The sequence below is a fragment of the Solea senegalensis genome, linkage group LG20 (genome assembly GCF_019176455.1).
Source record: "Solea senegalensis isolate Sse05_10M linkage group LG20, IFAPA_SoseM_1, whole genome shotgun sequence".
Classification (NCBI taxonomy): Eukaryota; Metazoa; Chordata; class Actinopteri; order Pleuronectiformes; family Soleidae; genus Solea; species Solea senegalensis.
The window spans coordinates 1,472,707-1,495,588 of record NC_058039.1 but is presented as its reverse complement, the minus strand read 5'-3'; the positions used below and the strand labels follow the sequence as shown (position 1 = coordinate 1,495,588).

The 22,882-nt window shown below is 39.8% G+C and overlaps 1 protein-coding gene across 6 annotated transcripts; it reads right to left on the bottom strand.

Annotated features, from left to right (window-relative positions):
- Positions 1 to 304: 304 nt before the first annotated feature.
- Positions 305 to 22,425, bottom strand: LOC122786053 (retinoic acid receptor RXR-beta-A). 6 transcript variants are annotated; one of them, XR_006362395.1, is made up of 14 exons: positions 22,152 to 22,425; positions 21,223 to 21,371; positions 19,631 to 19,866; positions 19,255 to 19,408; positions 18,908 to 19,087; positions 16,486 to 16,506; positions 14,346 to 14,506; positions 13,749 to 13,878; positions 12,442 to 12,574; positions 9,640 to 9,675; positions 7,370 to 7,461; positions 7,128 to 7,233; positions 1,852 to 6,298; positions 305 to 1,800 (listed from the first exon to the last, which is right to left on the bottom strand). XR_006362395.1 is itself a non-coding variant. In XM_044052066.1 (13 exons), the coding sequence occupies exons 2-13, from the start codon at positions 21,236 to 21,238 to the stop codon at positions 6,151 to 6,153; spliced, it is 1,413 nt and encodes a 470-aa protein (XP_043908001.1). In that variant the 5' UTR covers positions 21,239 to 21,371; positions 22,152 to 22,425; the 3' UTR covers positions 305 to 6,150. The 6 variants fall into 6 exon arrangements, 5 of the variants coding, with proteins under 5 accessions (XP_043908001.1, XP_043908002.1, XP_043908004.1 ...); XM_044052066.1 differs by having other exon boundaries at positions 305 to 6,298; XM_044052067.1 differs by lacking the exon at positions 22,152 to 22,425 and adding an exon at positions 21,484 to 22,099 and having other exon boundaries at positions 305 to 6,298.
- Positions 22,426 to 22,882: the final 457 nt, after the last annotated feature.

Sequence of the window (22,882 nt, the reverse complement as noted above, 5' to 3'; positions counted from 1 at the left end):
AGAGGTCAGTGCTCCCTCTGTGGGTTGACAGGTGGAAGTGCGGTGCCAGCAGTCACCCGAGGCCCTGAGGTCCTGCTGGACTGAGGAGCGTACCATCACCTCTCCAGGACAGAGTGGGGGCCCAGTTGGAACATTCCAATGCATAGAAAGAAATGAACGACAAGTAGCTCACACTGGTGTTCGAAGCCACTGTAGGTTAGCATCAACTACATTCACATTTGATTCAATTTATAACATCTTTTTTTTAATGACATATATTGAAGTTTTCTTTCTTTTTTTTAAATAAAATCAAACACACTTGACATAATGTATTAAAACCTTTACTCGGACATGATACAACAAACAGAAACAAGATTCAGAATTAATGACTGAAAAAATTATTCATATTTTTTTTCCTCTTTCATTCCCCAAAGCACACAATGAATGGGATACAAAGAACAGATACAAGAGAAAGAGAGAAAAAAATTTAAAATAAGAGTGACAGGTTCCATTCTGATTTTACAATTTCTGGTATTTGTTTAATACTTTGTAATAAACAAAAGATAAATAGTGTAGTTGGAGAAGAGGGACCATGTGAAGTTTAAAGGTGAGGAGTCGACAATTAAGGAAGATTCTAGATCGACTGGAAAATATTTTTCTGTTTTCCTTCTCAGTCGATGAATGAACACCTGATCAGAGTTCTTACAGTCCCTGCCCTTCTTTCATTCCCTCCATCTCTCGCTCTGTGACCTACCTACCAAAATACTGCAACTGTTAAAAACCACATCTACAACCTCCTCGTCCTCCTGAGGACGGAAATCCCTCCAGTCTGACTCATCCTGTGTAACCAGAGCCTGTTCAGAAGTGTCAACTGCAAAACACACTTGTGGGGACTCTCTTTACCTTTGACCTGTGTCTCTACATTTGGAGCCTCAATCTCAGGATCTGAGGCCGGGGGATTGACTGGACGCATGTGCAGAGCCACTGATCTGCTGTGGCACACACAGCTTTGGTTTTCACACAGGGAGCTTGTATACTAGGATTTACACTGAGTTCAACTTTAAAAAAAAAACCCGTCGTAAATTATATTTTTAAATACTCTAAAGACTTTGTATTAAACTAAACGTTTTGACTAGAACAGTCACAGATCAGTATAAAGCTGCAAAAGTGAAAACTCTGATGAAATATCAGGATTATGGTCTTTTCTGCTGTGAAGTACTTGAGGTAATTCTATTCTCATAACAGTGAGACTCATCTCACCTGGGTAGTTTTCGATTCAATTCAATTTTATTTGTACAGCGCCAAATCACAACATGCATAATCTGAAGGTTTGGTTTATTTAGTCTCTTAATATGTGTACAGTAAATGAAAAGGAGGAAATTATGCGATGCAGAAGCTCTGTTTTTGCATCCAGTGTGGCCCCGGCCAAAAACTGAGGATAGTATACAGCGACTGTCCACACACACCTGTCTGTTGCAGAAGCACAAATCCCACTGAAGAAGAGCAGGTTTGGGACTATGCTAAACTAGTCCCTCTTAAATCATTCCTTATTTGCATTTCCCCATGTCATGAAAACTAGAGCAGATGTTAAGACCCCATAAAAGCACCAAATGCACAGCTTGAGCACCCAGAGAGGGACACACTGGTCCACTTTTCTCTCCTGTGACCAGTCGTTGCCTCTCCACACAAGCCATCATTCCATTCTTATTAGGGCCCCTCTTTAGTATTCACTACACAGGCCAAGGTTAGCACACACTGTTGAGTGTGCGGCACAATAATAACAAACATACATGACAAACAAGCAGTGGGGACTGAGTGGCCCTACACTGAAAACAGCCACATCCACAAACAGCTTGGCAGTGATGAACAAACCAGTGAAGGTGGTGGGGTCGAGGCTGCGCCTCATTGACAATGGTGGGATGGGCCTGTTTCGATAGGTAAAAAAAAAAGCCACCCTGATATCTAATCTATACATGATGATCAGTTCTTCAGTCACAGCCTGCAACCCATCTCAAAAAAGCATCAACAACTTTATTTTCAAAAAAGTGAGTAATTTCAAAATGTAACAAAGATGGCGACAACAATACTGCTACACAGTCAGAAGGTCACAGCATGCGTCTGCCTTGAGTGCACATGGTTGCAAACATTTGTGGGCGGTGCGGTGCAATCTGGCGGTCTCCCACGGCAACCGCAGATCGTCGCTGCTCTGCCGTCAAGTAAAGTAAGCAAGGGGGGACACACTGCAGTGGATCCCCTCCTTACAGCTCTCTAATGCTTATTCCACTAAAGCTTCAAATCCTTCTCAAACAGTCCAACAAAGTCAAATCAAAGCTTGATTTTACAATTCAATTTCTTTCACAAAGTCAGTCTCACATGTGTGAGTGCAGAAGCATTTGTTATGTCTGAAGTAAAGCAGTGGGCAACACGAAGGAGAGGAGGCTGGGTTGTTGTCACCTCTCCAGCCAGACTCCTCTTCTCTGCATCCTTTCATTATGTTGCTCAACTAATCAATTTACCAGCACATCACAGCTGAGGCTGGGGCTTAGCTACAGATAAATTCCATACACATGTGGCCACACACAAAATGTCAAAACAATAAAAATGCCAACCACCAGCTCTTGCTAAAGCACATCAAAGCTCACAGTGGCTCATCATCACACAGAAGCTGTTCAGCTTCATGTTCTTTCTCCAAATGGCCTAAGCTCTGAGCAAAATATAGAGAAATATAGGAAGCGCATAACTTCAATATGTTGTTAAATTAAGGGATGACAAATAATTTCACTGCCAGTTCATTTCAACTTCTGCCGACTGAATTTATGAATGTCGGAAACACAATGCACATATTACATGACAACCACAAGACAAATACACTGGTTGCATATTTTAACTTTTTGATGAACTCGGACTAACTCAGTCAGCTGTGTATTTTTATGTCACAGGTGGACGCTCCAGAACCCCACCCATCATCATCATCACCCTCAGGTACAAAGCAGGCTCTAACTTTCAACAGAGGAAACTCCAAAAATAAAATCCAGCAGAGAAAGTTGTGGTGTCAGCCAATCAAACACAAGATCTTGTGTCAGTCAACTCTCAGGGAAGCAGGGAAAACAGCTCATTATCTGACCCGATTGTCATACAATAGATGAGCTCTGATCCAGCTCACAAAGAGTGCCATACAATACTTTTCACTCAAGTCTCAAACCTCAGACTACAAGAAATAAAGCACTGACACTACATTGTATACAGAAGTGGAGAGCTGGCACGTCATAAGCTTTTCTTTGAGGCAGTGATGATGTACCAGGGAAAGCTGACTGTTCTCTGCATGAAGGAAATTAACAGACTGGAGCAACTACACTGAGTCGGCTAGAACCACCACTGAAAGGTTAGACCAACTCATTGACACGTTAAAGAAAAAAAACCCTGTTTTACAGGTCAGCCTCCAAATCCACATTACATGGGGGAGACCAAGGATCCTCTCTGAGAAGAACTATTTGGACTATCTGCAGGACAGGAAGCTCATTCTAGTCAAAGCAGCTGCTGTACCCCAACATTTCAACAGCTACTTCCATTGTCTCCACTCAAATACAAAAGGTTCATGGCTGAGTCTGGTAGTGAAGCCACAGCCAGACTGTACGAGCACACAGCTGGTGTTCCGAGTTTCATAGCAGGGAGTCTGCAATTAAGGGGTCATAAAAGAACAAAAAAATACGGGGGAAAAAATCAAAGAGGGAGTTCGACATTTTAGGCAGACCTGTTCCAAGAGTGGACAATGGCTGTCTGATTTGTCTGTGTACTTGCATACTATGTTTGCATTGATGTAAAAGTCTTAAACTAAAAGACCATATTAGTTATTTTAGCACCTGTTACGAGGACAGCTGTGCCTCTTCCCTGTAGAATGATACTGCAAAATCAGCGTTTCTAATTTCTATTTAATATGGTGACTCATGAGGAAATACTCTTTTAAATACCTGTCTAACTGCAATGGTGAAACAATCTTTGCGTACTCCAGTATTGCTCCATGTCGAGCATCTGCAGATGGTTTTGTTCATTATAAAGAATATTTATTATCGGGAATAATTACTTTGTTTGCTTTATGTCTCCTGATCATGTGCTAGCTGCATTTTCACTTCTCACTGCAACGCTCAGATTCAGGCGCCCACAAAATTTCAATCACAGTAAATGTCAAGTGCCATTGTCAATGAAATCCAGCCAATCAGGCGACATGAATGAGGGGAAACATCTTCAGAAGTCCACCCAAACACTGCAGCGAGGTGTGGTTTGGCCCTGGGCTCAATAACAAAATAATGGTGGAGGATTCAACAGCAGAAAATAGAGCTTTTAAATCTTCCCCTTCACTAATGTGAACAGGTCTTTGTTTCTGCACAACTCCCGTGGTGTTATTTTTATTTTTTTATTATTTACATCTACTGTACAAATGTTGCAAGCACTGAGCCGATACACACTGAGTAAAGTTTTCAAAGCTGCAGGTAGTATGTGTAGGATTTCCATTATTTCTTTCATTACTGTAATAAAAATGTTTTTGATGCTGTTTACCAATCACAGCAAATGATCCGACCCTGCAAAACCCACTGAAACACAGGTCACCAGGGGAAATTAAATAATGTTAACGCCACAATCGGGTCGTTTCAGTCTGTCTTTGCAATTTGCTTCAGGCTCCTGGTTAAATGTTTCGTTTATTTAGCTTTTCTACAAAATTCTACAGAGAGGACAGACTGTAGCTTCTTACTGTATTTACAAGGTCAAACATCTGGTTCAAGGACACTTTAACTGCTGCATGACTAAAATACAGGCTGACCAATTACAGCCATCATATTACTATCTTACCATGGTTGACAGATAAATACAGCAAGAGATTTTCAACAATAACGTTTTTTGGGAACAGCATACCAACCATTTTGGTGGATGTTTCTGTTTATGCTATTGTGTATTAAGTTAAACAAACAACAAATCTTCAGGTCTGACTTGAAAATGATGCAAAAATAAGAAAACCCTACACATAGTACCTTCAAGGTCGTCTTACGCGTCTGAGAAAAGATGGTCATTTTGGGGGAAACGGGAACATTTACACAGTTACAACTCACAAAAGTGCATCAATGACCATCAGCAAAGGGAGGACGGGAGGAGACGAGATAAAAGGAGAGAAATAAAAATACTTTTTTTGTTTTGCATGAAGCTCTACTTCCTGTGAGGCTCAAGCTGTTTAAATGCCTAACAACTGTTGAAGTAGAGATAAAGGATAAAATCAAGAGAAAAAAAAAATTCAAGTCATTCTTCTTGTCTTACAAAGCCCACTGTGCGCATCAGGGTGGGAGGGACTAAGTCTGTCAACTAAGTGCTCCCGCCCCCTTTTCCTGGATTTCAATGCCTTAGAAAAAAAGCTCTCATTTCATGAGTACAGTACTTCAAAATAGAAACTCAAACAAGTTTCATCATGAAAATTCGATAAAAAGCATAAAATATATCAATGTTTATGAGACTGGATGAAGTCACTGAGTGGGTATGTCTGCCTGTCCAGTACAGGACACCTCCTGACCAATAAGGAGAGATTCTGTTTGACGGCGGACAGTTGATTGAAATTATGCACCTGATTTTCAAGCTTAAACCAAACGTGAATAACTAACCTGGCTGGTTAGAAATTATATAACATACAGAGGTGAAGCTAGCAGTGTAACTAAGTAACCCAGGTGAAAACGGGCAATGTAGGACCAATTATGCAGAAGCAAAACCCGCTGTGAGAGGACGATGTGAAAACTGAAAACTAAATTCAAATTAAGACATTTACTGTGTGTGTAATGAAGAGGGCATATATTCATTGAATCATAACCCCTGTGATTAAAACCAGTATATGGGAAAAGATGGTGAAAAAAACTGTGTGTGTGTTTTGAGGTTTCTTTTAGCATATTGTTCATTTTTTATCTATCTTTTAGCAATGTTGCAAATCTATTCATGCATGCAAGTAAATACCTGCATGTGTGAAGAGAATTAGCCTGTGATGATGAATGTGTGTGTGTGCGCGCAGCTGGTTGTTTAAACCAGCAGGTGCCGCAGTTAAGTGAGGCCCAACATGAAGAGCCAACGACCTAGCACGGTGCAATGTGCTGGAAAATCCTGGTGTCAACTGGATCTTGAACTGAAATGAACCTGGCTCCTCTAGGTGAGCTGGTGAGGAGCCTCCAGCATCTCCATCAGGAAGGTGTCAATGGGTGTGTCCCCAATCAGTTTGAAGAAGAACAGGTGCTCCAGACACTTTAGACCAATGGAGCGCAGTGCTGGGAGACGGAGGAGGAGCTTTGCAAACCTGATAGAAAGAAGAGGAGAGAATTGACTGTAGATCTGTCAACTCATATAGCTGAATGTAATTGGAATTTAGTTTGTTTAGTCCAGAAAAAAGTTGAACAGGTTTCCCAAACTTCAAGATTACGACATTCCCTAATGTCTTTTTATCCACAAACCACCATTATTCAGTTTTAATGATATGGAGCAAGAAACCCAAAATATAATAATACATTGTTGCCTGCATCTAATACTGTGAACAAGCATGAGGCAAAACGTAATTTAAATTTAATAGTCTAGATGCTGAGAAAAAGTTCAACATATATAAAAAAAACAATTCAAGCTGGTACACAAGCTGTGTACCAACAAATAATCTGTCACATCTTACTAGCCTTACTATAAACAGAGAGAGGACATGGGATGTATAATATTAAATATTTAACAGGTAACAGAAGAAAATCACATGAGTAAATGATCAAGTTAATGATGGCTGAGTTCCATTTAGCTCTTTAGTTTTTAACCTGGATTTTAAAATATTCACATTTGGTGCTGATTTCAGTTCCATTTGTGTGCAGCATAACGATTAAATGCTGCTTCACAATATTGATTTGAACTCTGGGCTCGGCTATCTGACCTGAGTCAGCAGACTTCGAAGCCCTATGGTGTATTCTTTTAATACGCCATTAATGCTTTCTGGACTGGAACCATTTAGTAATTTGTAGACTAGCAGCAGAACCTTTTAGTATATTCTATAACTTACTGAAAGCCAGTGTAAAGACTTTAAAACTGGAGTAATGTGCTAAAGGCAGATGTGTAGATCAGGAGCTCTTAAAAGCAACAGCATTATAGCTCACCTGCCCTGCTGATCGGGGTATTTCTGCTTGCAGTAAGCCTCCAGAGATGCATACACCCTCTCCCTCAGGAGCTCCACCTCACTGGGGTTGGACAAGCCCTTGGCATCTTGACGTAAAAAAAAAAAAATGAAATAATTTACATTTCACATGTTTACAATAATTAGTCAAAGTTTAATCTGAAGTCCTTAATGGCATCTTCCATAATATCAACATGATTTTCCATGTTCCATCTGTCTCTGTACCTGGGTTGAAAAGGATGATGGCGCGAAGGCAGCCCAGCTCTGTCTTGTCCATTTGCATGTCTCTCATTTTACTTACAAGCTCTGTCAAAACCCTGTGTAAAAGACAGGAGTCCAAGTTGGAGGACAGGAAAGTGGTGAGAAGTGGGAGGAGAGAGTAGGAACAACAGAGACGGATGCAGCTCCATAATCACAGTTATTTAGTGGTTAAAGGTCAAAGTAAGGACTTTATGTCCTTCCGGTTCAGCAGGAGAAATTACCCCTAAAGAAATCAACACTGGTTAGAAAGGGACAGAACAGCAAACTTATTATATATATATATATATACACATATATGTATATGTGTATATATACATATATATATATATATATATATATATATATATATATATATAATAAATATAATAAATATAATAAATAAATAAATAAAACTGTCTCTGCAAATATATGGATGTTAATATGAAATGTTGAGACAAGTGAATGCAAAAAGCTGAAAACTAAAAGGTTAGAGAATGATAGATAAGAAAAAATGGTCCCAAGCACATATATTAGACATATGGCGTGTTACCACCGGCTCTGCTCACCTCGCCTAACCACGGCACGGTTAAGATGCATTTCCACTAGCATAGTACCTGGTACCAGGTACTTTTTTTAGTTCCTGCTATGGTGACTAGCATTCCTACTATGTGTGACATTGCCAGACTGCCGGTGCCGTCACAGGAAATGATTTCTTAACAATCCTAATAATGTTGATAATCTCCAACAATTTAGCGACAGCACTGCTGATCGTGACCGGCATCACGAATGCTGCCGCTGTATTTCAGACTAGTGACTGTGTCAGACTGTGAACAAATATTTTTAATTAACTGATTCTAGTGAAGTCACAACTAAAGCCTGTGCAGTGATGACTCCACCCACGTTGAGTAGGTACTTTTTTTGTAGTGGAGATGCAACCTAAATCATGTCGTGCCGTGCCGTGGCTAGGCGGGACCATAGTGGAAAAGGGCCAATACATTCTCATGTGAATAAAGTACTGTAAAAACAAGTAACAACTAATTCCTCTTTAGCATAGTAAACACTGCAAACCATACAAACTTGACCATGGGTGTGGTCAAAATCCTTAAACTTACACCTGCTACTGTAATCAAATTCATTGCTAACGAGTCTGTTTACAGTATTTCTACAATAAAGAGAGATGTAGATCCATAACAGCCAACACATAAGGACAATCTGCCATGACGATGCACATCCTCGCGTAGAACAGATATGTAACGTCCTGTTAGACACTGAAGACATGAGGACCTGTGTGAGGCTCTGGATCCCAAAATGTGTACGACAGACAGACATGAAACATGTGAACCTTTAGTTATTGAGGAGTGGATAAACCTTCTTCATGACTCATGGATGCAAATCTTAACTCTGACCATACATAATCTGCAATTTACCACATATTTACTGTCATAAAGAGAAAAAAATCTTAACATAATTTAAAATATTTGATAAAATACTCAACACTGCATTTATATTGTAGAAACAGAACTTGGAAAATTATGTGAAAGACCGAAGAGGACAAGGAGGGTAAAAACTTTTATGGCCATTCAGGGCACTTATTTTGCACTTCCATCATCTTTCATTGGAATTCCCTAAAATGGACATGTGTTTTTATTGACATGGACTGATTTTAATTACACTGCTCAATAGTGGATTGCCAAAATGAAGTTTTACACAAACCCAGCTGAATTCATGTTTAGTGGAGTGGTTGAAGTGATGGAGAGAGGCTCTCTGCTGCATTAGAGCCAAAATTGAGGCTGAACATAATATGATAAAAACCCTAAAAACTGGAGTAATACTGTACTGGTCAAACAACCGCATCCCACCATTGATGAAATAGGAAATCTAGCTTGGCTACACAGAGTAAGCCCACACATTTTGATTTTGTCATTATGGTCAGGCGAAACTGAACAAAAAAACAAGAAAAAAAAAAAGATTGAGTTTGAAGGCATCATTAATGAGGAAGGGATAAAGAGTTTCCTGCAGACCATCGAGAGAGGCTTTGAATGGTGCTGCAATACATCAATATCGAACCCCTACACTTCACTGGGTGATTCACTCAAACAACTCTAAACAAGTGTTGTCCAGAAATCTTTTTTTTAAGTATTTTAGCAAAAAACGGCTGGCTTGTGCAAAGCTGCGGAAATAGCATCGACGTTCAGTTTCAATGTTGACTCAGGAGGAGGGGTTTAAGAAAAGTGTTTGTGTAGAGGCGTAATTACCTGTCAAATATGGCCCCAACCTCAGCATTGTGCGCCCTGTGTATTCAATCACAATGTGTTATTACAATGTCATTACACAGTTACATTGTTATTGCATTTAATTTCTGAATCCTGAGAGACGGTGCTTACAAATGATTTCACATACTGGAAATCAGCGGTGCTACGTTCAGATATATGGATAAGCTCTTAGTGTAAATGACGGCTGCTTATTATTGTTCCTGCTACCAGACACTGACAATGATGAATGTGGATCTCTGATAAACAACTGATATATTTATAAGGCATCACTATACTTCAAATTTACTAAAATGAGCAGAAAGGAGGATATGATAAATGCGTAACAACAGAACACCGTTGGTACACATGAAGCTTTAGTAAGTGTAATAATAAGTGAAAATGTTTCCATCCTGAACTTTTAACAGCTGCTCATAGCTAAACATCATGAGAAGCAACTAAAGAAACTCACTGTGTGAAAAGCAGATTCTCAAAGTGCAAAATACAACATTAAAACAGAAAAAAGCAGAAGTAACCAAACACATGGAAACCGAAAACACAAAATTTCAAAAAACATCAGAAAGATGAAGGAAAGAGCCAATTATTTTTGTCATTCTTGACACTGAAGCCAGTGTCAACTACAATTGTAGTGTGTATACAGTTAACCACACTGTACGCCACAACTCCTTCCAGAAAATACAGAGTGTCATTCTTTAGAATGACAAAAATATTGGGAACCAACCTTTTCCAGTTTGTACAACATTGGTGTTTTCAAACAAAGTACTGTGTTTGTCTGTTGGAAAGTTGCATTTTCTTGTTATCTGCTTTATGTTGTTTTGCACTTCTGCCCCTCTCTAATTCAACTACAGTGTTATAAGGAAATGATGCTGTTTGGATATTTCCTCATCTGCTTCCTGCTTCCCTAACAAGATATGAGCTTCAAAACAGATGCCGATGCCAAGCTCAGACAGAAGCCTGCTGCTTACAGAGAGAAAGAAATCTCAGAGGGAAGTCATTGAGCCATTTGCCACAAGCTCAGTTAGCATGTTTTGAACCCTTAATAACAATGTAACTACTGTGTAATTAACAGTGAATTGACACGTTGTGATGCATTTGTGAAGGTGATTGAAATATGAAGTAATTTAGTTTGAGTAAAGCAGGTGATGATGAACAAAATGTCTCTCTAAAGCAAGTAATGTGCTGATAACATTATGTTAGGACATTAACCAGCATTTATTAATGATGTATGTACGAATGTATGTAGTGTTATCATTACTGTTTTGTTGTGATCCGTCAAAAACATGTACTAAAAAGATCCAGTCTGTAGGACTCTATTGGCAGAAATTAGATATTAGATATATAACAATGTTTTTCTTTTTCATTGATGTGTTGATCTGTCCTGTTCTTTTTTTATGTAATTGTTTGTGTTTATATTGTCAAAAGGTGTACCAAAATAACATCAGTACCATCCCACTTCTTTGAGGTACCAAGCATAGCGGAGAAATGATTCTTCCAGGCAGACAGGCCATTTGCAAATATACTGTGTATTAAAATAAAGAGGATTCAAGGCTGTTACTGTTTCTTTTTCTTTTTTAATGAATGCACCAGTGTTTACTGTGTCACATTCATCTCAGTTGTTATTGGCAGGATACAGTGTGTAGTGCTGGTATGTCACTATTCACATATTTGACGCAGTTATCACCATCCAGCCTAAAAGCCTAGTGGTGGGAATGCAAACCAGACCAGGTTACCATTCACCAACTGCACCGTACCGCTTCAGTAAAAACGCAGCTTAATATCTATCGGGATGGCATCCTCTTCAACAAAGTCCACCATATTGAACCACAATGTTTTCCTACAGTAGCCCAGAGAGGACAAAGTTAACTCTGGCCTCAGGGAGGACTGTGTGTTGTTTAACCTGAAAGCTTCTCCCACACAAGATATCAATTTTATAGCTAGATGCTATCACATCCTACAAACTGGACTTTTATGAAATAACAGATGGTTGATGCAGAAGGTAGGATATTTATACTTCATTCATGTTTTCATTTTAAAATGTAGAATTTAGGAATGTGACTCTGTACATTCATACAGTAAACCTACAGATCTTTTCTGGTCTTACTTACAGAGTAAGTAAATCTAATGTTTCAATAAATAAATAAATCTAAACAATGTATCATGATAAAACAGTGCGATTTATGTGAAGACTGCAAGTATCTTCATGTAAACACAAAAAGTTGCTTAAGAAAATATAAGACTGAAATAAATAATTTTCCTTCCTTTTTTATATTATAGTGTTAGTTATACATCAGCCAGCCATAATCTCATTATTCACTGCTGCAGGAGGTGCTATGCCAGTGAGTGTGTGCACATGCATGTCTATGGGCAAAGCATGAGCCAAACAGCTTCTCTGACATGCACCCTCATCCTAGAGGCAGCACTAAAGCAGCAAAGTCTCTCAGCCAATCACAGCCAACGTAGAGCACAGCAGCGTCAGCCAGCCAAAGATAAAGACACAATACCCTACATCCTTCCCCCAGTCACTTGTTATTTAGTCCTCTACTTTTAAAATTTGATGTGGAAGTACCTGGTTGTTTAAAAAGGAGGTTGTGGATTTCAGATGTCCTTTCATGATTTAAGCTAACACTGTGCAGAAGCGGATCTTTTTGATTTTAGGTAGGATATAAAAAGTCAAGTAAAAAGCCTTATACAAATCACATCATACTTAAACTCTCGAGAACACAGATTTTTTTCTTTTCTTTTCCAGCTGGATTCCCCATCCAAACTCCTGAAAATCAGCAGTGTTACCTGTCAAAGATGGCTCCTACACCAGCACTGTGAGCACTGTTCCTGTGGACATGCAGGCCGGTGGCCAGGAGAATGCCATCCTTCACTGAGATGGAGCGATGGGAGAACGATGCAATCAAGAGTTCATTCCAGCCTGTTGAAGAGTTGACATCTCAGCATTTATGAAATAGAAAAAATGTCCTGTGCAGCGTTTTCTTTTTTAATGGCCTATTGTGATTATTCTGTTATCATTAACACCTGAGGACCATTTACACATACTGATTTAAAAGGTTTGGTCTGAGGCTGGAGGTTTACACTGTGAAGGAGACGTGGAATTTTATCCCTGCATCCCTGTGCCGAGCTTCACAGATTTAACAGCTGTTCTAAAAGGAAATATATGGGCATGGTGCAAATGATAGCCAAGCGCTACCATATCAATTTCAGCACAACAATAAACACAGGGAGAGCTCTAAAGAGGTGAATGACATGTGGAAACAAATCACCAGCAATCATCCAGTGGTGGTGGGTACGTCAGGAAACAACTGTCCCATCTGAAGAAAAGTAAATAACATTCTCAAAACAACACAGCAACAGAAGGACAGATTTATGAGAGGCCACAAACTGACAACTACTTTATAACAATGTGTATGAATCACATGTAAATAATAAGTACCAACTGAGCCTGAAACTAGAGGTAGAGTTGGTATCTGATATAATAATTTTGATTATAGGGTTTAGTGTTTTGCTGCCGTATTAAGTTTACACATTCATTTTAATAATATAATAATAAGTCTGTCATTGCAGTGGAGTGCAGACATGAAATGTACATTTTAGACCCTACAGGTCATTTTGGATTGTAAACCCAAATATATAACTGCTATACAAAACACATAGATATGACTGACTACTACACTGTCTAAGATACCGCTGAAGAAACTTCACCAGTTTATGTGAACAAATAATGTTTAATTTTATTTGACACATCAGAGTGATGGAATAACTAAAAACTAGTTTGTGCTACAGTAACAGCCTTTGTCTCACAGCAGCTAATGTTTTGTGCACCTTCAACACTGCACTGGAGGATTATGAGCTATTTAAGGCTGATTGTGAACTGTTGAAACTGTGAAGGCAGTGTCATAAAAAAAACAAAATAAATATTTAGAGTATGCATTAAACTTTGCTATTGCATTTTTCTCAAGTATGAGAAATGGAACCACAGCCTTGTGTTGGCAGAGGTTTCACTGTAGTCACAAGCAACAAAGAAGCCACAACCTCTCAGTTGAATCAATGCTGCTTCACTGAACCTTCTAGAGTTGAACTGAGCTTACCTGCACGTAGCAAGATGACCTGGTCATCCAGAGGAAGCTCAGAGAAGTGAGGAATCCTCTTGGCCCATTCCACCAGGGTGAAGAGCTGTTTGTCTGCTGCCTGACAGATGTTGGTAACTGGATCGTTGGGCTGTGTAAAGATTATTATTAATTATGTTATCAAATAACTACTCAAAGAAGCATATTTATGATACCAATAGGCTATAAAACCTTTTTTTTTTTTTACAAAAATGAAGTTCAAATTAATTTATGATGACTAATTCGAAAGAAGGCCAGATTAAAAAGTGTTAGGTTAGATTATTAGCAGGTATTCGGTGCACATCATGCTTGCGATCTGCAGAGAGAGGATCTAAGATGATGGCACTGCTGTGGATGACACTGTTGTACCATATGGTAGGAAACCTTGTGTGCGCCCTCTGCTGGATTCTAAGGGATACTACCGAAATAGCCACTACATTTCAAGAAGGTTAACTTTACCGTCACACGTTCTAAATAATATTGAATTAATATATTATTAATAAAAAGTGAGGGGCCTGGCAGGCTATCATCTCAGTAACAAAGAGTTTGCAGGTCTCTTTCACTGTCCAGACTACTCACAGAGCTGCCACCTGAACTCCCATCTGCATGAAGCTCGGTCTTCTGCTCTACAGCCATTTCTGCTTCCAAAATCTTCTCCACGGGCATCTCCTCATTCACTGCACTGGTTGACTCCACCTCACCGTCTCGCTCCCTGTTCCTCTGGCGCTCCTCTTGGACAGCTGCAGGATGGGGCAGAAGAGGGAACACAGACGAAAACAATAAAAGGACAAGAAAGAAGAGAAAGAGTGTGGAGAGCAGACAGGAGGAATTGTGGATGGGAAGGAGAGGTGCAACAGAAAAGGGGTGGACAATGACAGGGGCACAAGATAATTTGGTCAGATGGGACATGGTAGAAAACAGAAAACACAAATAAAGGCAATAGCAGGAAGAACAAATTAGACAGTGAAAGGAGGGAGTATGTTCCAAAAGACCACAGAATGGAGAGAATGGGTGACCAAGAAGAAACAGTGCACAGATTTGCAGAAAGAATGAAGAGAAAAGAACAAGCCCAAATTATTGTATAAAACAGTGGGGAAAGCAAAGAGACAAATATGTACAATTCATGATAAATTCAAAGTCTCTCATACTGTCTTTCATACAACTGTCAGGCACAGGAGATGAGACATGACAATGTTTTTCTAAAAGGAGACATTTCGTTCACATACATTTGTCACCAACATGAAACCCCATCATTACATTTTTTATGATTTCTTTTAACCCATTCCACAATTTAAGTTAACTGTGTTATCATTTTCTTAAGTTTGAGGACACAGATCTTGTCAAGTCCTCCACCCACAAAACAGTAGACTGAGGTCATATGACTGGCTTGGGTCAATCAAGAACATCCCACTGCTGGGACAAACTTTGGCTGCATGTTTAGCATCACTGATTTCCTTCCTTCCTTCCTTGCCCTTGGGTTGGATTTTTCACCAAATATCCAAGCTGACAGCTGCAGCATACAACAAAAATGTCTCTGTCCAAACACATATGAATAGAATTCTTAAAACCATAATAAACATTTTGTCTATGTGTCCCATATGTGATGTCCTTGATTAGTTCAAATTAAGATTGAAACTCTGAAAATTGAAAACTCTTCAATGAAGATCATCAAGAGAAACACTAATATTTTTTCCACACAGTTTTGATGATTTAAGTGCTATGATTTAAATTAATGTGATATAACTAGTAATGTGCTCTCAACACTGTATTTGTATTTAATAAAACAGAAAACAAAGGGTTGACAGTGATTAAGGTCTTATCCACACAGAACTTTCCCCATACAACCATTTTCTTTTTCATTTTTTAAGTTTTCTGTGCACATCAAGGCGATCAAGAAATGTCTTCAAACCCCTCAAAATTACTCTCAATGGCATAGTATACATGCCAGACCTGTATGTAATGGAGAAGCGATGGAGCATGCATGTTTTTTCAATAAAACTTTATTTGAACGCGTATACACTACAATGTATACAATCACAGAACCAAATTAAACCAGGCCAGGGCGACTAAAGAAAGAAAAACGTTATCATTAAGTTACTTCAAACACGAGAAAAATAAGAGGACGACGAAGATACCGATGGCAATGGAATGGAATGCAAGAGCAAGAGAATTGGGGCTATGATTCCCCAGTTATTTACAAAGTTGCGCAAGAGTGGCATTTCTTCCCCCAGACCTAATTTCCAAAAATAGTGTTTCAGGGCTCCGGAAACACCAGTTCCGTGTGGATAAAAAGCCGATTTGATAAAAATTTCTCATAAACTCACTCATATTAGTATAGACGATGCTAACAATTTCGTAAAGTGGCCTTGTGATGAAAAGCGACTGTGGACATCACAAAAGGGTTAAAAAATGATCTGTGTGGAAACTTGAGTGGACATCCTTTCACTAGTAAAGCCATCAGTCGGCTTTAACAAGGAAAATAAAGAGGTGCACCATCTCTGTGGCACAGTGAATTAATGTGAGAAGTGTGCGTGGGTGTGTGTTCAGCAAACCTTCCCTCGATCTACAAAGATATTAAGCAAATATTGGGAAATGATTCACGTGAGAAACTAAGCACGTTAGCTAGATCCTCCTTCTTGATATTCAATGTAATATGTCCCTGCTTCTAGCTCACTCATACAGACACAGACATACACCCCTCCCTCCCTCTTCTCCTTACATCTGTCGTTCATCGTGGCCACTACAGAAGGAGGGAGGGGGGAGAGAGAGAACGAGAGGAAACAAAAAGGGGAAGAGAGGGGGAAAGGGGGTTAGTGTTGATGAGGCATACCCACCCCCATCTCCCCCCTCTATCCTCCTATTCCCTGAAGTTAACTTGACCCATATCCCTGAATGAGGTTTCATCTGCATTAAGTTAACAATCAGTGACAAAATTATGAAAACAACAGTAATCATAATGCGTAACCAGGAAGAAAACGAGTATGATCAGCTATTGATTAAGGCAATTAGGCCTAATTTAATCCAAGACTATTTATCTCTCACCTACACCATTAAACCCTCAGAGATTTAGCAACAGGTAATCCCAAACTAACTAGCTTAGATAATGTGATTTTCATGACTGCTCTTAAAGGAATACTATGCAGGATTATTTTTCTGAACATAGTTCAGCGTTATTATGAAACACACACTAAATCAGGACTAGAAATGTATGGTGGTGAATTTATCTTTCCCACAACCCACTTCTGGGAAGTAGGTTTGTCACTCCCAGCCAATGACAGAGTTTAGAATGTGAACATGGGACTGTAAAATGTAGCAGCTGGGTTTCATCACTGTCTGCATCTCTTATCTCTGCTCTGACACAGCATGTGTACACACACATGCGCGCACACACACAGGGTACACGTACACACATAAGCAATTTGGCTGCCTTTGCATAAAATCCAGTAGCGCAGCAACTTCCTGAAAGGATTGCGAGGTGGTGTGAAGGTGAAACAAACATAAATATCCACGCGTTTCTCCAAAATCACTCGCCCTCTCCCTTCATTCACTCTTTATCATGCTCAACCTTTACTTCTCGCTCTCCTTCTCTGAGCCAACTTAAATAATGTGTTTATAAACAGGAAATCCTGCACAGTATACTCCTTTAAGGTTTGTCCATTTCATTTTTATGATTGGTTTACAATTATCTCGTCAGCAACACGACTCTATGCAGAATTACATCTTTGATCCTACGTTAATGCACAAGGTTCTTTCTTCTAATAATTTCTGACAGACTGTATACCGAGGTGTATTGCTGCCATCTGCCACCAAAATCAACAAGCAGTGTAACATGGCTATAACCGATGATGTGCTGTCACTTTCTAGATTAATTGAGTATATGTTTGGTCCAATAATGTTGGAAAATGTTGATTTTTGTTTCTCAAACTTCAAAATGAGGATGTTCACAAATGTCTTACTTTGTCTACAAATTCTTTTTTGATATATGGAGCAAAGACAGCCGACAATATTGACATTTAAGAGATTGAAAGATCAGAGAACTTGTTTTAATTATAAAAAGAAAAACCTCAAACAATAAATGCTGTAATAATTGATTAATCACTGCAGTATTACACTGCACTGACACAGAATCTTCCAGGTTTCCAATGTATTCAAAGTCCCTACTAGTGCATTGGTGCGATCACAGTTAGTAAACTCCAATTCCCAGTTATATGACAATAATAGAAATGTCACCTGGAGTTAGGATGTTTCTTTTCAAACAGTTCAACAGTTCTACTGTTGGATTGGATTTTCCATTGATCGCAATCATGGAACATATTGACTGACAGCTGTTGTCCACCTAAAGACACCGTAATGTTGCACCTCCACCTTCCCTCTGCTGCACTAGTCGTTTCCAACTGGTTTGTGATAATTAACATGAATCACCAAAAAACACAAAACAAAACAAACAAAAAAATAACAGAATGGAGACAGTCTAGCACCTTTTCAGCACCTGTTTCTTTGCAAAGGATGTGTTATAGAGCAACTCAATCCCTTGTACTTTTTAATGTTTTTTGTTTCACAACACTGAAACCAAATTTACCTCAGATATACAACAACAGCAAATAGATTTTTTAATGACAACATGAGTGAGTGAGCATAGATTATAAGATACTATGGGCTGTTAAAAGTAAAAAAAAAAAATATAGTTGTGTGTTCTGCTTTTGTGCTTAAGATTTCTCAAATGGATCAGGAAGCAATTTTGATTCCAAAATTTTGTTTCCAAATTTGTGCGCTGATCAAACAGCATTGGCCCCAAGAGAAGTGTTATCATTTCACTCCCTAATAAAAATAAGCCAGAGGAAAAGTTTTTTTTTTCAGACAAGCACATACAAGCCTATCAATCATCAGCACTGATGTGTTTCACAAAGTTCTGACAAACCAGTTTCTCTGCTAGTGTACCCCAATCTTTTTTTGGAAGAGCTGTCTGACAGCCAGAAACTTACCCTCAAATAGTTTATCAAACTAAAACAAAATTGTATTTAAAACTTAAAATAGAATGTAAAAAAGGTGTCATGACTCACAGGTGGCCTTATTTATAACGGTCATGGGCAGAAAGCATAGAACAAGTGGTGTATAGTGTGTGCTGTTCCCTGATGACTCACCTTCTCTCTTCATGCCCATTGCCAGGCACTTCTGGTAGCGACAGTACTGGCAACGGTTCCTCTGTCTCTTATCCACCATACAGTCTTTATTGTCCCGACATGTGTAAGTCAGATCTTTACGCACAGTTCGTTTGAAGAAGCCTTTGCAGCCCTCACAGCTGTAGACACCATAGTGTTTACCTGCAAGTTATAAGGAGGGGAAGGAAAGAGGCAAATTATGGTGACAAGATTGATGACAAAATTCTTTGTCAACTTTGTATTTGTACTATGTGTAACTCAAAACTCAGTGGCTTGAGCTTGAAATTTCAATTAAAAGACAAGGCACAGACAAAAAGGTCTATATTCACCAGAGGATCTGTCTCCGCAGATGGCGCAAAGTCGTTTCTGCGAGAGCATCGGTCCTGGACTGTGGGATGACAGCTGCTTCAAACCCAGTGGCGGTTTTACATCATCAGAGCTGCTCACTGCGTGGAGCCCCGACATGGACACTGTTGAGTTGATCTGAAAGAAGAGCAGAAATGATGGTGAACACTGTGAGAACAAATGAGATGCATGGGTGCATTTCATGATTGTTACTTGTTAGAATTCTACTATAAGTTAGTGAATGCAGTGAAAGATATTGTTCCTATGGTAAAACCTGCACAGTCTTTTGATCATGAAACTGAAATGAAAAAGAAGAGTATGTTCAGAAAATAAACCTGACTAACAAAAGATGTCTCTTACCTGTGGGCTGCTAATTGGGCCATACCCCACCGAGGGTGTGCCAGGGAGGCAAGGTGAGCCCATAGAGGAGCTGATGACAGAGAAGGGGGAGCCGATGTTGCTGATTGGACTGCTGATGCCGGTTGTGGTGGTGGGAGGAAGGGAGGTCATGGAAGCTGCAGCTGAGGGGACCAGTGGGGGTGAGCGTTGGCCTGATGGAGGGGAGGAGACAGACGAACTGTCTGGGCTGCGGGAATCTGATCAGAAATAGCAGAAAAAAACAATATTAGTTAAAGAAAAACTCAGATACCGTCAGTGAGGACTAAATCCTTATTATGTTAAGCCAGTGAACCTGGAGTGAGCGCGCGCACGCACGCACGCACACACACACACACACACACACACACACACGCACACGCTAAGGATGTTCTGACAGAAGAATATATAAAAAAAACTAATCAGTGGTAAAAGTTGACAGCTTCCACATCCACATCGATGTATGAAAAACATGTGAAAAAGACAAACTTATGAGTTCAATATGAAACTAATGTGGGATGAATTAGACAAACTGGGCTGTGGCAAGCACCACATTCACAGTAACAATGGGAAACAATGTGCATCATCATTGTTTACACATCCTCATTGCACAATGTGTTGAAAGTAGATTTTTTTGATTTACTGTTAACATCCTAGGGTACAACTAAGAACAGCATGTCATGTGATGACTGATCCGTAAATTTCTCAGCCTTTTTATTATTTGATTTAATTTCGAAGGAATCCAGGGTCAGTATTATTGAAAAAATATACAATTAAAGACAAATGCAGGAAAAAGCCAATTTATTTCTCCCTCTGTGCAGGAGAACTAACAGCTGTGATGCAATGCTTTACCATCCCAACACTGCTTTTTATTATGCCAGATGGTTCATTTATCTTTTTTATCTTTACATGAACTCATTGTTAAGGCTATAAACTGCTATAAGCTATCATGATATTAAGTGGATTTCAGAAAAGATGAACAGTTTACAGAGTCACATGGAACTTGATGGACTTGATTTCAATTATTATCTCCACCATGGAGGAGGTTGTTTTAGACGTGTTTGTCTGAGGGCAGCATAACTCAAAAACGAAAGGAGGGACTTAGATGACATGTCTGCAGATGCAGATTATGGGCTAGAGAGGAAAGTAAGACATTTGGGTGGTGATCTTGATTCAGGGTTTTTCTTTAAAACATTTTTTTAACCTTTGAGAAACAGGGGAGTGGGAAACTGGTGCTAGACTTGTAACTGGAGGGCAAATTGAGCCAGTCCATCAAGATGTTTTAAAAGGCTATACTAATCCACAATTTAATGAAATAATTGCTTAACTGTATTACTTCTCTTTCACAGGCAATGCTTGTACAGCTGGATAAATCAGGGAATGCAAAAAATACGACTTTTTTTCCAGCAGTTATGAACAAGGCCTATACTTAGTAATATGCATTATCTTTCAGGTCTGATTCCACAACAGACATCATAACAAACATGTAAGAACAGTGTGAGGTTGTCGTTAATCCCAATGTGAAGCACCCAAATTGTTGCAAAGCTGAAGCATAAAAAGGCAGTTATTTTCCTCACCTCTACTGTCTCCCATGGTGGTGACTGGGGCACAGAGACCGGCTGGTAGTTACAGACCGACGTGCTTCCGCCTCAAGCAGCCCGCTCTCAAACTCTAGACCGCGGACTGAGGCCCGGGCCGGAGTCGTTTTGGGAAACCAAAAACGGCTCTGAAATTCCAGCACAAGTGTGAGAAAACGTGTATGTTACAAACATGGCAATTTATGACAACATAATGTCCAAGAAAGCGAACAAACGTCAGCCCGTATCAAGGCCCGTTACCCGTCTGTCTCGATGTCAACAGTGATATTGAAGTACTGGGTGCAGTTTTGGGCATTTCATGTAATGTTACAATAAGACTGCAAAACTGCCCGGCTAATGCCAGGAGTGTCTTGGTGTGAAGCAGCACAGACCGAAGACATGCCAAATGACACATAAAAATGTTGTTAATAATAAACACTGTTTATGATATACTGGATGAACTGGGTAAAAGAAAACCTCCCGTTCCAGAGCGTAGATGGAGCCCAGCCATATGGCAATAAACCACCGCTAGTGCAAACTAACGTTAGCAACCAACTAGCTCTTCAGGCGTATGTGCCAACCGTGAGGCCTGGTAGTGTGTGGAAGTAACACTCGCGAAATATAAATTATACTGTTAAATAAATCTCAACAGATCGCTGAACGCATTATGCAACCCGGAGTCTAATTTTGCGGAAACCAAGCAACGCCTGGTTGAAGCTGGTGAACCTAGCTACAGCTAATGATTACGCTAACTGAGCTACATCTAGCATGGGTAGCAAGCTAGTTAGCGCGACTGCACCGGAGGAGAACCAGACAACCGACCGTAAACCAGTTTGTCCTTGGTTACCCTCTCTGGCACATGATCCTGGTCATAAACAGGCTGGAAGATTAAACAGCGTATCTGGAGCAGACAAATAAAGGATACTAACGGTTTGAAGGCACAGCTTCTTCGCATGAAAAGATGTGGCGACTAGGCCCCGTGTATGTGTGTGTCTCCCCCCACTTTGCCTCGTAGTCAACCCTCCCTCCCCCTGCAAGGATGAAAACATGATGATGGTGGAGGATTTGGCTCAGTGCTCTCTTTACACTTCAATATTGGCCCCGAGTCACTGCAGAGCGACGCTGCCCGGGGCCTGGAGGCAGGAGACGGTTGTGTGTGGTCATGTTGTGCCTTAACATGTCATCGAGGAAGACAGACACATCCAGTGCGAGGGGGGTCAGGAGGTCAAGAGCAGTTCATCCCAGCGCGCGCGCGCGCGTGCGTGCGTGTGTGTGTGTGTGCAGAGGTTACTGGCGGACACTGGAGCTTCGGTGACCCTGCTGCGCTGGAAAAAAAAAACACTCAGCGCAGATATTATCAACTCACCCTTCACCTCAGAATCACATGTTATTCACATGTTGTTCATGCTTGAGATGATAATAGCCTTTTTCTTACTCATTGAAAACGTGCAATTCTTAACATCACTGAACATATATCATCAGCTGCCACATTACTGTGGTCATTTGTATACATTCAAATACTTTATTTATTCCAGCCTACAAGTTGTACATTTAATATTCTGTCATGCCGTTTCACATCTTAGTACCTGTACTGCCACACTACACTAATACTACTACTAATAATAACACATATTAACAGTTAAATGCTATATAGATGACC